We start from the raw sequence: 14,358 nt of genomic DNA on the forward strand, positions 1-14,358 counted from the left end.
CAATACAGAGGATCAATGAAACTAGGAGCTGGTTCTTTGAAAAGGTAAACAAGATTGATGAACCTTTAAGTAGACAAGAAAAAGAGAGAGAGGACTCAAATAAATAAAATTAGAAATGAGAGAGGAGAAATAACAACGGACACAACAGAAATACAAAATATTGTAAGAAAATACTATGAAGAACTGTATGCCAAAAAACTAGACAACCTAGATGAAATGGACAAATTCCTTGAAACATACAATCTTCCAAAAATCAATCTGGAAGAAGCAGAAAACCTAAACAGACCGATTACAACAAATGAGATCGAAACAGTTATCAAACCCATAGCCAACATCATACTCAATGGGCAAAAATTAAAAGCAATCCCCTTAAGATCAGGAACAAGGCAGGGGTGCCCCCTTTCACCACTCTTATTTAACATAGTCCTGGAAGTCCTAGCCACAGCAATCAGACAAGAAGAAGAATAAAAGGCATTCAAGTTGGAAAAGAAGAAGTAAAACTATCATTATTTGCAGATGATATGATATTGAATATAGAAAACCCTAAAGTCTCAGTCAAAAAACTACTGGACCTGATAAATAAATTCAGCAAAGTGGCAGGATATAAAATCAATACTCAGAAATCAGAAGCATTTTTATACACCAACAATGAACAGTCAGAGAAATTAAGGAAACAATCCCCTTCACAATTACAACCAAAAAAATAAAGTACCTAGGAGTAAACTTAACCAAGGAGACTAAAGACTTGTACTCGGAAAATTACAAAGCATTGATAAAAGAAATCAAGGAAGATACAAACAAGTGGAAGCATATACCGTGCTCATGGTTAGGAAGAATAAACATTATTAAAATGTCTATATTACCCAAAGCAATCTATAAATTCAATGCAATACCAATTAAAATACCAATGACATACTTCAAAGATATAGAACACGTATTCCAAAAATTTATATGGAACCAAAAGAGGACACGAATAGCCTCAGCAATCTTAAAAAAGAAGAATAAAGTGGGAGGTATCACACTTCCTGATATCAAGTTATACTACAAGGCCGTTGTACTCAAAACAGCCTGGTACTGGCATAAGAACAGGCATATAGATCAATGGAACAGAACAGAGAACCCAGAAATAAACCCACAGTTCTATGGACAACTGATATTTGACAAAGGAGGTAAGGAAATACAATGGAGTAAAGACAGCCTCTTTAACAAATGGTGTTGGGAAAATTGGACAGCTACTTGCAAAAAAATGAAACTAGATCACCAGCTTACACCACTCACAAAAATAAACTCAAAATGGATAAAAAACTTAAATGTAGGCCGTGAAACCATAAGCATCTTAGAAGAAAACATAGGCAGTAAGCTCTCGGACATCTCTCGGAGCAATATATTTGCTGATTTATCTCCACGGGGAAGTGAAATAAAAGACAGGATAAACAAATGGGACTATATCAAACTAAAAAGCTTTTGCACAGCTAAAGACAACAAGAACAGAATAAAAAGACAAACTACACAATGGGAGAACATATTTGATAATACATCTGATAAGGGGTTAATAACCAAAATTTATAAAGAACTTGTAAAACTCAACACCAGAAAGACAAACAACCCAATCCAAAAATGGGCAAAAGAGATGAATAGACACTTCTCCAAAGAGGACATACAGATGGCCAATAGGCATATGAAAAAATGCTCAACATCACTAATCATTAGAGAAATGCAAATTAAAACCACAATGAGATATCACCTCACACCAGTCAGAATGGCGCTTATCAACAAAACAACACAGAATAAGTGCTGGCGAGGATGTGGAGAAAAGGGAACCCTTCTGCACTGCTGCTGGGAATGCAGACTGGTGCAGCCACTGTGGAAAACAATATGGAGATTCCTCAAAAAACTGAAAATCGAACTGCCTTTTGACCCAGCTATTCCACTTTTTGGAATATACCCCAAGGACAACATAGAACAGCTCGAAAAGGAGAAATGCACCCGCATGTTTGTGGCAGCATTGTTCACAATAGCGAAGATCTGGAAACAGCCCAAGTGTCCGTCAGAGGACGAGTGGATTAAAAAGCTTTGGTACATATATACTATGGAATACTACTCAGCCATAAGAAATGATGACATCAGATCATTTACAATAACATGGATGGACCTTGACAACATTATACGGAGTGAAATAAGTAAATCAGAAAAAAAACTAAGATGAATCCATACATAGAAGGGACATAAAAATGAGACTCAGAGACATGAACAAGAAGGTGATGGCAACAGGGGTGGGGGGTTGGGGGAGGGGGGATGGGGTGAAGAAGGAGAGAGGGGTTAGGGGAGGGGAGTGGCACAAAGAAAACCAGATAGAAGGTGACAGAAGACAATTTAACTTTGGGGGAGGGGTATACAGCACAATCAAATGTAAAAATAATCTAGAGATATTTTCTCTCAACATATGTACCCTGATTTATCAATGTCACTGCATTAAATTTAATAATAATAAAAAAAAGAAATGTAGCAATATTTTTCACTGAACTCTATGTACCCAGCAGCAAGGAAGCCCTACCCTAGAGACTTAGCCAAGAATAAGGTCAGCTAATCGCACCTCTCCTGCCCTTGTAAACATTGCTTGCTTGCTCAGCCTAGATAGCCACCATATAAAAAGGAGCCATTTTAGAGGCTCGGGGCTGCAGTGTTCCCTTGCATGGGTTGCCTGCAGTTCCTGCGCAGGTTTGCAATAAAACTTATAAAATTCACTTTGGGTTTGCTGTGGTCTGTCTCCTGGGATGTAACATATGGAGGCCCCAGTGAGATTGGCCATGTAAGACCCCTCCTCATGGAGTGGGTTGCAGCAGACGTTGGTAGCTGGCCAGCCTCTGGCAGTTACCATTTAAAAACTGAATTTGGCTGATTTGAAACATTTGGAGTCTCGAGACTGTTTGGTAAGGAAGCTTCCTCTTTGAATATTTGGAAACAGAGCTCTGGTTAGAAAAGGGTGTAGTGGAGCAGGCGGGATGCCACCTGATTTCTCCCCACCTGGTTGGTCGGGGAACGCAGGACGCTGCCTTCTCCCTTTTGGTTTTGTTTTAGAAGTTTTGTTTGTTTCGGTGCATATTTGGTTTGTCTGCTTTGCCCGTTGCTTCCTCACAGGATTCCTTCGAGAGTCAAGGGCCATGGGTCAGGGGTAATCTGCTGCCCTAACGCCTCTTCAGTGCTTGCTTGATAACTTTTCTGATTTCTCTCGCAGGGCACGAGACTATGGGACTCCTGTTGATTCTGCCACGTTGCGGACTCTTTGTGAACTAGAATGGCCAATCTTTGTTGTAGGGTGGCCCTTGGAGGGCACTTTCAATTTACCCACACTCTTTGCTGTCAGGGCAAATGTCTATCGGGTCCCGCACCCTGACCAGATGCCATATATAGATGTGTGGATAGACATAGCCACAGGAAGACCAGGTTATGTTAAGAAATTTTTTAAGAACTATATTAAGGGAGATAAAGTCCGGGCAGGAGGAAAAGCTGTCCTATTGGCAACCCCAAACGAAGGCAAAGGGAGGCTTCCCTCCCCAAAACAAGAAACTTTGAGAGAACAGCCACAGCCTGCCCGCAGACTTTATCCAGTAATACAAGAAGATCCAGGGGCCGCTGAGTCCTTACTAGATCCCATTCCTCCTCCGTATTCAGAGCAAGCTGAGGACCCGCCTAAAGCCACAGGGCTACCCCCCGCAGCAAACCCACAACCGGGACTGGCCCCCTCTTGGGAAAGCCCACCCCATACCGGTACAGGGGCCAATTATACTCATCCTAGTATGCCACCAGCTCCAAAGCTGGCACCTTTGCTTCCCCTCCGAGAAGTTGCAGGGGGGGATCCTAGGGGCCCGGCTAGATTAATTTATGCCCCCTTCTCTACTAGTGATTTATATAATTGAAAACATCAGAACCCCCCATATTCTGAAGGCAGGAACAACCTAAGACAGGCACAGTTAAAGAGGGGCCATCAGGAGAAAGCTTAAGAACCAGCAAAGGTGAGGCTCAAACCCTCACCCCGGAGAATACAGGAGACTGCTCTCCTGAAGTAGTGGTCATCATCCACTGTCCAGGCCACCGAGAGAGGACTCCATGGAAACTCAAAAAAACAAAAACAAAAAAAAAAAAAAAAAACCAAACAAAAACCCAAGCAAGCAGCTGATAATGCTACCAATAAGGTAGCCCTAAAACCAGTAGGGTTTTAGAAAATTTTAGTAACTTTTCTAGAACCCAGGTTGCCAAAGGTTTTTGTTTTTTTACAACCAATTAGAAAAGTCAGAATTAGAATCTAATAGAGAAAGCATAATTTCTAAGTGTTTAGTCTGTACCCAAATAAATATTAAGCAAAGTAAAGAAATTATAAAGAGAAACAGAACTTTCCCGGGTGAACGTTTAGAAATAGATTTTACTAAAGTAATTAACAGGTACAAAACATGAATCGGATCTTAAAGGAAACTTTAAACTTGTTTTAAGCTGGTAGAAAGTAGCCCACCTTACTCTTCTTAGCCCTCCTTAGGGCGAGGTACACCTGCTACGGGGAAGAATTCACTCCTTTTAAGATAATATTTAGGAGACTCCCTCCCTTCCTACCGAAACTCAGAGAGGAAATAAAACAACTAAATTAAATAACCACTCCTTCCTTAAGTACTTACAGCAGGGGTCCCCAAACTACGGCCCCCTGAGGCCATTTGGCCCCTGCCGCACTTCGAGGGGGCACCTCTTTCATTAGTAGTCAGTGTACTAGAGTACTGTGTGTAGCGGCCCTCCAACGGTCTGAGGGACAGTGAACTGGCCCCCTGTGTAAAAAGTTTAGGGTCCCCTGAGTCTTACAGGGTCTACAGATTACTCAGCAGGCTGTCCAAAAGACTGTCCGAGAAGTGATTCCAGCACTGCCAGAAGACCTAATACATCCCTTCCAGCCTACAGACTCAGTCTAGGTAAAGAAGTACACCACCCAAGGACTGACTCCCACGTGGACGGGTCCACACACCATGATCCTGACCACTCCCGCTACTGCCAAGGTAGAAGGCATACCCGCCTGGGTCCACCACAGCCGGCTGAAGCTTGCAGTCCCAGCAGAGACACCCTTGTAGACAGCAGAGACTGACCCCACCAGCCCTTATAAGCTGACCCTGAGAAGGACAGCATGCCCTGCTTCAGCCACAAACCAGAAGTTGACTGGTCCGTGCATGGCTAATGCTTAGAGAAACTCACTAAGGACCTCCTTTTAATTAGACTTTGGGGAGGGAGGGGAACTAAGGTCAAAGGAAAGCCAGAACAAGTTATCTTAAAAGTTAATACATGTACTACTATAAGTCCCTTAGTTAGAAGGGAAGCTACAAGGTAATAAAAAATATATATGTACTTACACTTAACCTATAAATACTAGCTACTTGGAGGACACCTCCAAGAGGAAGTATGCTTTAAAGAAAACTACTTATTGCCAGCTTAGTTGTCACTAAAGGTAACGGTTAAGATTTTTAAAATTAAGAGTTCTAACTGAAAGGAAATTATAGTTTCGGTAATAAAAGGTATAAGGTATAGAAATACTTTAGAACGAAAAAGGGAGAAAGTAAGTTATTATAAAGCCAGTTATTTCTGAATAGATAAGAAAGTTCATAAAAATTAAAGGTTTATGTAAGTTGCATAAAGTTTGTGCAAGTTGTAAGAAGTTAGTACAGAGAAGAAAAATACAAGGCAGAAAGAAATTAGTATAAGAATTTATTCTCTTCATCCCCTTAGCTCACTATGTTACTTACTGCTCTTACCGGACCCCTCGTTTTACTTATAGTAGGGGGGCCACCATTGGTTCGTGTATTATCAACTGCCTCACGCAGTATGTACAAAAGAGAATTCAAGCCGTAAAGCTTGTAGTACTAAGGGCACACTGTCAGCGTGCCAGCACATACTAGGGAGGACCCCTGACCCAATTAGCTTATAGCTACAGCTAAAGTAGAAAATTCTCATGAGCCTCAGCAAATCTAATCTTGCTAGCAAAGGCAGGATACGTTCCTTGTGTATCAGCCCTGCAGATATTGCAGGAAAGTAGTTTATTATCTTAGAACAGTGTGTGCTTGTGTACTTTTGCAAAGATATTGTACAAATGTGCTGAAAACATTGTAACCTTGTAGGTTTCACCTATAAATACCCCTCTCCCCCTAAGCTCATTGCTGACCATTGTGAGAGGTGTAGTAGGCTGATCACTGGCCAGTGTATAAAACCCAAATTGATTGCATCAGTTTATGGTCCAGTTCCAGTTTGTTGCGGTTGCACCACAGCATTTGTTTGAGAAAGAATAGATACTGTAAGACTTTATAGTCTTAGCTCAGCCCTACCAGATTATACCCAGTTCGGATGAGCAATACCAAAGTTCAACGATTTGAACTAGTAAGAAGAAAACGGGGGAATGTGACATCTTAGGACAAGCGGTGCAGGCCACCAGCCATGAAAACAGTACATCCAATACATGGCTGGAGGAAAAAAGATAAACCACCATTAGAAATGTAGCAATATTTTTCACTGAACTCTATGTACCCAGCAGCAAGGAAGCCCTACCCTCGAGACGTAGCCAAGAATAAGGTCGCTAATCACACCTTTCCTGCCCTTGTAAACATTGCTTGCTTGCTCAGCCTAGATAGCCACCCTATAAAAAGGAGCCATTTTAGAGGCTCAGGGCTGCAGTGTTCCCTTGCATGGGTTGCCTGCAGTCCCTGCGCAGGTTTGCAATAAAACTTATAAAATTCACTTTGGGTTTGCTGTGGTCTGTCTCTTGGGATGTAACATTGTGAACCGCAGAACTCTTTATAAAGCAAAGGTAAATGGGAGAAGGGGGGCACTATTCCATGTTTAAAAATAGCTCCCTGGGACCTGGACACAGTTCACAGTTCTGAAGCTCCTTCATGTGTGTTCTCAACCTCTGGGTTGTCTGACCTCAAAAATTCATGTCAAAGCCGAGTTTCTCATGCGTTCGTTGTTCTCCAGGAGGAAGTCACTGCTGTGGATGGTTCCCAGCTCAAGCACCACTGAGGGAAATGTGGGTGTGCAGGGGGTGACAGTCACTACATCAGAGACACTGTGAGCCGTCCCAGCCTGCGGCCCTGACACCTGGTCCGCTGTCCCAACCAGGCAGAGCAGGAGCCGGAGCCTGAGGTCCCAGCGCGTTGTTCCCGGCCCAGGTTCTCAGGGCCTTGGCGACACAACGGCGTCCTGGCCCTCGAAGCATGAACAGGTTTGTCTTGTGGGAAATGGTTGAGTTGACCCCAAAGAGAATCCAGTCCAGCAGAGGCTGAGCAGGGTTTGTGCTGAGACAATGTAACGTCTGGTGCCCTTGCCTTTAGGATGAATGTTCCCTAGCAGGAGCTGCTCAAGGATTCTGACATCCCTTCCAGGACGGAAGTGATGTGAAACCGTGGCTGGGGTCCACCCTTTGTCCGCAAACGGGAGCCCCTGGCTCAGGAAAGCCATGTGCACAAAGGAGGTACTTTTGGGACCATCGAGGTCCTGGGACCCGGGCTGTGGGCCTGGGGAGGCAGCAGCACCCAGGCTATGGGATGATGTGGAGTCCCCTGCACACCTGGGACCACCAGAGGGTTGAGTACACAGGAAATAGGGACATACAGTGCAGGCGGTCAGCGCTGATTCCTGCTCTGGTCCTCATGCGGTACCCAGACACAGCACTGTCAGTCCAGGAAGCCCTGCCCGCAGGCAGCAGGGATGGGGGAGCTGGGTGCTGAGTCCTCCCTCAGGTCAGCAGCCTTGAGCCCAGCAGGGCTTGTCACTGCCCCAGTCCCCTGGGTCAGCAGTTCTGAGCCTAGGAGGTTCACACCCTGCTGCCTGTGGGGCACACGGGTCCCTCTGCCCCCTCCCTCGGGGTCCCTGGGGTCCAGGTCTGGGCAGAGCCTGAGTGACAGGAGAGGGTCCCTGTGGGGGCCTTGCTGTGCCTGCTGGCTTGGCTTCCTGTGGGGCCTCGGTCCAGACCTCAGGGACCTCACTCACCTCCACGGACCTCAATGAGCTCCTCCAGCAGTTTCCAGCTGGGCCTCCACTCTGGTCTCCTCCTCAGACTCAGGCACTTCTGAAAACACTCCCATGGACCTCCATTGGACGCTGGGAACACCCACTCCTGGGAGGGGGAGGAGGGGCCCCCACCCGGAACAGCCCTGCCAAGCTCCAAGGTGGCAGCAGCTGCAACCCCTAAGTCCAGAGCAGGACCCCACTGTGGGGACAGCACTGCCCAGCTGGAAGGGGGACCCATGACCCTTACAGCCTCCAGTGTGTGGGGAACAGACCCTCTTGGGGGTGTCAGGATGCCCAGCCATGGCCATGAGGCCCCATGGTCACAGGACATGGGACGGGGAAGGCAGCTGTCCTGCGTGTGACCACAGGGTCAGTGGTCAGAGAACAGGAAGTGACCTGAAGGCCCAACCCCACTCTGACTGCTGTTCCTGCTCCTGGTTCCTCTGGGCCCGAGGCCAGAGCAAATATGCCTTCATCCCAGCCCTCTGGTGGCTTCGTGCCTGCGGTCCGGGCCTGTGATCTCAGCAGCGGTTCAGCAAGTGTCCCTGTCTTTACCTGACGTGTCTGGCCCTTCCAGCCCTGAGTGGCCTTTGTCCCAGACAAAGGCGGCAGGGTGTGCCACCTGAGTGGGGGAACTGGGTTTCCTGGGCGGTCTCATCCTTCAGACTCTACTTAGTCCCATTGCTGACCAGATAAGAGGTGACTGGGACCCAGCAGGGGTCCCTCATCCTCCTCCCGGCTTCTCTCTGGCTCAGTGGGCTGTCCAGTCAGCAAATTGCCTTGAGCCCCCATGTCCCTCCCTGGAGAGAGGATAGTACCCAGTGGTGAACAAGAGGAGAGGAACATTTGGGGTGGCTCAGTGCAGGCTTTTGGGGTACAGTCCTCGCCTCTCAGTTCTAGGCACCCCTCCGAGCTGCAGGCTGCAGGTGTCCCAGGGAAGCTGTGGTCTCAGGGACATACTGCTGCCCACCCACTCCCCACAGCCGCCTCCTCTGTCCATTCAGCTCAGGCCCATCAGCCCCTCCCCCAGTTCACTCAGCCCAGTGCCCCCCTCCCCCAGGACAGCCCAGTGCCCCAGAGGGACATAGCTGTTGGGCACCATTAACGTCTCCCTTCTGTGACGTCTTGTCCACCTTGGGTGAGAACATGGCAAGCTGGACCATAGGTTATGTGCAGGTTTTCTTAAAAACATAAAAAAAATATTAAAGTACAATATTCAACACAAGGCTGCAAGGAGTACTTGGATTTCTCGATGTCTCCAGGATACTGTGAGTGCACAGTTTTCTAGCCCATCTTGGACCATCATCAGTTCTGGACTTTGAACTGTGTTAGAATCAGTCTTTAGTTCAATGCCTGTGAAATGGAGATAACAATCGCCCGTTTCATTCGGCAAATGGGAGGTATAGGTAAGGTGAGACATGTGAGAGTCTTAAAGTAGGAATTATTACCAGGTCTGGATGCTCATTTAATGCAGTGGGCAGTGCTTTTGCTTTTATTTTTTATTTTTTGTTTTTCTTTTTAATTGAATCCAGAGAGGGGAAGGGGGAGAGAGGGAGACAGAAGCATCGATCTGTTCCCGTATGTGCCCCAGCCTAGTTGAACCAGCCACCTCTGCATCTCAGCACGATGCTCCAACCAACCCAGCCATCCAGCCAGAGCGTTTGCTGCTCTGTTTTGCACATCACAGTGGACCTGTCTAGGAAAAAAACCCACAACAAATGTTTTTGCTCCCATCTCGTGGACATCTTGAGAATAACAGCTAGGTAAAAGTCACCAGAAAGTTTTTTCCTCTGCTGCAATCTGGTGCACACTTTGAAGTGAAAAGCTGAGTGCATATAACCAAAAAACTCTCAACCTACTTTGCAACACCGCACCGACGTGTCTTATCCCATCTTTCAATTTGAAGCTCTTTACACGTTTATATTTTAGAGACGGCGCGGGGCGGGGGGGTGGACGGCGTGGGGTGAAGCGGCCAGCGTGGGGTGGTGATGGGGCTGGACCAATGGCGCGGGGCGTGGACCGCGCGGGTAGGGTCGGATGGCGCGGGCGGCCTCGGCGAGGGGCGGTTCGGGGGTGGCGTGGGGTGGGGCAGGAACGGCGTGGTGCACACCTTGGCGAGGGGAGGGCCGGTGCGGGGCAGGTCGGAGGGCGCGGGGACAGGAGGGACGGCGCGGTGAAGGGTGGGGACGGGGGGGAGCGGTGCGGTGAGAGTCGGGTCGTCCGGGCGGCGAGGCGCGTGGATGACACGGGGCGGGGCGGACAGCGTGGGGCGTGGACTTCGAGGGGCGTGCACAGCGAACGACGGGGCGGGGCGGGACGGTGAGGAGCAGGGCTGGCGACGCTGGGCGGGGTGTATGGCACGGACGGGGGGCAGGGGCACTGGGCGGGGCGGACTGCGAGGGGCGGAGTCGGCGTTCCGCTTGACGGCGAGGCTCCCGGACAGCGCGGGGCAGAGGGGCAAGGGGCGGGGCGGGACTGAGGGCGCGTGGTTGACGGGCCGCGGCGGACGGGGCGTGGCGGGGGTGGCTAGGACAGGACACTTCCCTTTGCGGGGGGTCAGTCCGTGGAAAGGAGCTCCAGCCTCGCCTTAGACAGGAGCTTCCTCCCGGAATAGGGGTTAACTCCCAGGAGAGGGTCGCCCTTTTAAGATTTGGTGACCTTCCGAGTGAGGGGGCCCTCCCTCTGTAGAGTGACTCTCCTTCCTTGGAGGCGCGGCCCCTCCCTGGAGATGTTTCGTGAGGGGAGGGAGCCTTTTACCCCCAGATCTCCCTTGTCAAGTTAAGCAGCGTCCAGAACTGCAGAATTTTTATGATGAGCCAAACTGTCGACAATTGCTGGTAATCAAAGTCTCGGCAGATTGAAAAAGTGATCTGGAAAATGGCGTTTTGCCCTGTATTTTGTACATCAGAAGCAAAGCGGAAGACAAGGGGGTTACATGAAATTTATTGGTGATAGATTAGGGAGGCTGAGAACATAAAGCAGGGTGATCTGTGGGACTGGTTGAAAGTAAAAATGTATATACTGAAATTTCTTTTACGTGGGCAGGAATAAAATAGCTAATAATGACCGTTATAACAACAATGGGGCTGGTTGGCTTCTGCTCTGGTGATCTGCTTGCTCTGAGGACTGCAGGAAAAAATTACCCTTACGTTTCAAAGGCGTGCTATTGTTAGGTAGGATAGACAGGTACCAGGGCAGGAAAAGGGGAAGGGGAACAAAGGGGGTTTTATCTTATCCACTGAAGGAGGGGGTCAGCAGTCACATGGTCTGCCAGGACAAAATCACCAGATGTCCAAACGGCCTTGAAATACTGTACGTTGGTCAAGAGTATCAGTGAAAGGGAACCTTGGAAGTTACAGTTAAAAAGTATATGATCTCTAAGACCCCAACAGGTAGCGGAGCTTAGACGAGCTAAGTTGCCCAGTTGTGTCTTGTGCCAAGTGCACAGCTTTGCTTAATAAACTGCTTGCTTTCCTTGAACACTGCACCCTGTCTCTCGCCTGAATTCTTTCTCACCTGAGAAGACCTCTTGGGCCTGAGTTTTCTCTGGTGCCATTATCAGGTACATTATTGTAGATTCAAAAGACAACAGACAGGCTCAATTCAAGTAAGCCTTTGACCTTTCTTAGAGAAAGAGAAAAATACCTCTGTAGGACATGACTACCGAGCATGAACTGCTTCTAGTTAGAAAGTTTTGATTTCAGACCATCCTGTGTGGTTATTTTAAGTCTCGGAGTTTGTAAGGCCACCATGCAAGCCTCCCTGGAGCTTGTCACATTCAGCATGTGGCCCCTTTTTGTCCACACCCTCCTCAGAGAGACGCTGGCTTCCTAGAGAAGTGCTTCCCTGCCCCAGTAGAGCCCTAGTTCTATGTCAATCAGGCATCCCTGATTCGACTTCCCTGTGCAGTGGGACTTCCTGCTTAGCAGCAGGGCTGGCAGCCCCTTTGAGACTACTCTTGAGGAGGCTATGAGGATTTTACTTATTGGTACTGAGACCAATTGCCAACTGGAGGAAAGACACAACCACCACACACAAGTTAGTTGCAAGAATCACAAGCAGTTTACTACTCATAGTTCCTATGGCATGCATGGGTACAGCCTAATGGGGCCTCTTGGCTGTCCTCTGTTAGAGCGGCCAGCTTGGAGACAGTCCACCTTGAACGTTGGAGTCTGGGCGACTAACTGTAGCCCCTTGGCTTTAGCACCCTTTCTGGCATACACCTTCTAACTGGTGTTAATCTCCAGAATTATCACAGCAAGCCACTTTTGGGGATTTCCTTGTAGGGAGCTCTTTTTTATGTGACTCTATGTAATTGTCACATCAAACCTCTTTTAGGGAGTTCCTTGCAGAGAGCTCTTTTTATCTCTATATAATTTCACATACACACTAACTGGGCCCTGCGCAAAGGGCATGGTCTTGCTCATTATATCCCTGTAAAGCCAGTAGCCACAGCCACCATCACAGCTGCCTGACCTGTGCAGATTCACATTAGATTCAGACAGATGGTAATGAAACAATGAAGCCAAAAACTGGTGGGCCGTTAGCTTTAATCCTAGCTTGCACCCGGTGGGCAAGTAAAAACACACACTGGGCTCCAAAACCCACTCATTCAGTGCTCACAAAGCTACTGACTTATCTGAGTTTCCTAGAATCAAAGATTTCTAAAATCACCAGTCTCATTCACCTCTGTTCCCCATCTTCTTCTCTCTGCACAAACTCTACACAAACTGGCTTCTCCTTCAGCATCCTGCCATCTTGTCTGCTTCTCCTCTCCTCCACATGGTATAACTCTGCTCTCCTACAGCATGGGCTCCTCCTAGAACGTAATCACTCTTCCCCTGGAACAATGTGATCTCTCTTCCTTTTAAGACATTTTGGCACGAAAGCCCTCACCCAACACATATTAACATAATCATGCCCATCCCAAGCAAGAAGAGCAACTAAAGTTATCATCTGGGCGACGGGCTTCCACGTGGGCAGTGCCATCTTTAACAAAGTAAGCATAATATATTTTATCTGCCCAACAATCCCTATACACTAGATTAGCTCCCACCCAGAGGGTGTAGCCTTATTCACTTGCCTTAGTTGCTTTTAATATTATATACTAACATTTCTATATATCTTCTATAGTTTCTATATTTCTATATGTTTAATTACTATAACATTGTATTGCTGTAACATTCTACCCCTTGATTCTGGTGAGCTATAAGCTTTCTGGCTTCTGGTGCCTGTCCAGTAATGCTTGTTGTGTTCATGTTGGCAAGAAGGTAAATATTGGTGAGGAAAGTGAGGGAAGAGAGTTGGACACTGTATTTTATGAAACTGAATGCCTGCTTGAGGGAGAAGCCTTAAGGTTCCATTTAGTATAATTTGATAGAAGGCTCCAGTATTTTTTTTTTTTGTATTTTTCCGAAGCTAGACACCGGGAGAGACAGTCAGACAGACTCCCGCATGCACCCGACCGGGATCCACCCGGCACACCCACCAGGGGGCGACGCTCTGCCCACCAGGGGGCGATGCTCTGCCCCTCTGGGGTGTTGCTCTGCCACGACCAGAGCCACTTTAGCCCCTGGGGCAGAGGCCAAGGAGCCATCCCCAGCGTCCGGGCCATCTTTGCTCCAATGGAGCCTCGGCTGCGGGAGGGGAAGAGAGAGACAGAGAGGAAGGAGAGGGGGATGGGTGGAGAAGCAGATGGGCGCTTCTCCTGTGTGCTCTGGCCGGGAATCGAACCCGGGACTTCTGCACGCCAGGCTGACGCTCTACCACTGAGCCAACTGACCAGGGCCAAGGCTCCAATATTTATAGGCTTGATGGCATATTAGTGGAAACCATTGTGTCCTGAGAAGTCAATTGTCCCCTCAGCCCTCTGGCTCAGGTTTGGGGGGAGTTTCTCCAAGGCACCGGGTGATTTGGGGAAACAAGAGGGAAATGGTTCCATTGTAGGAGAGGCACCATGGGAGTAAAAAATGGGTGGGAAACTCTGGGAGGTGCAGACCTGAGATGGTTTACAGTAAGGAGAGGTAGTGTGTCCCAGCCCTAAAATACAGACATGGTCCTAATAGTGACCTTGGATTTTGTATTTGTTTGATTGCTGTTTGTAAGGCCAGGAGCCGCCATCGTGGCCATTCACATGCAGGTTCCCATTGGATTCGGACAGTCAGTAAAGGAACAGTGGAGCCAAAAGCTGATGGGCCATCATCTTTAATCCTAGCTTGCACCCGGTGGGCAAGTAAAAACACACACTGGGCTCCAAAACCCACTCATTCAGTGCTCACAAAACTACTGACTTATCGGAGTTTCCTAGAATCAAAGTTTTCTAGCTCA

The 14,358-nt window shown here is 47.9% G+C and overlaps 1 protein-coding gene across 1 annotated transcript; it reads right to left on the reverse strand.

The window, feature by feature from the left end:
- Positions 1 to 9,949: 9,949 nt before the first annotated feature.
- Positions 9,950 to 11,587, reverse strand: LOC136379062 (uncharacterized). The gene is made up of 2 exons (XM_066346532.1): positions 11,548 to 11,587; positions 9,950 to 10,575 (listed from the first exon to the last, which is right to left on the reverse strand). Exons 1-2 carry the CDS (start codon positions 11,585 to 11,587, stop codon positions 9,950 to 9,952), a joined length of 666 nt encoding a protein of 221 aa, XP_066202629.1.
- Positions 11,588 to 14,358: the final 2,771 nt, after the last annotated feature.

Source organism: Saccopteryx leptura, chromosome 7 (assembly GCF_036850995.1).
Source record: "Saccopteryx leptura isolate mSacLep1 chromosome 7, mSacLep1_pri_phased_curated, whole genome shotgun sequence".
Classification (NCBI taxonomy): Eukaryota; Metazoa; Chordata; class Mammalia; order Chiroptera; family Emballonuridae; genus Saccopteryx; species Saccopteryx leptura.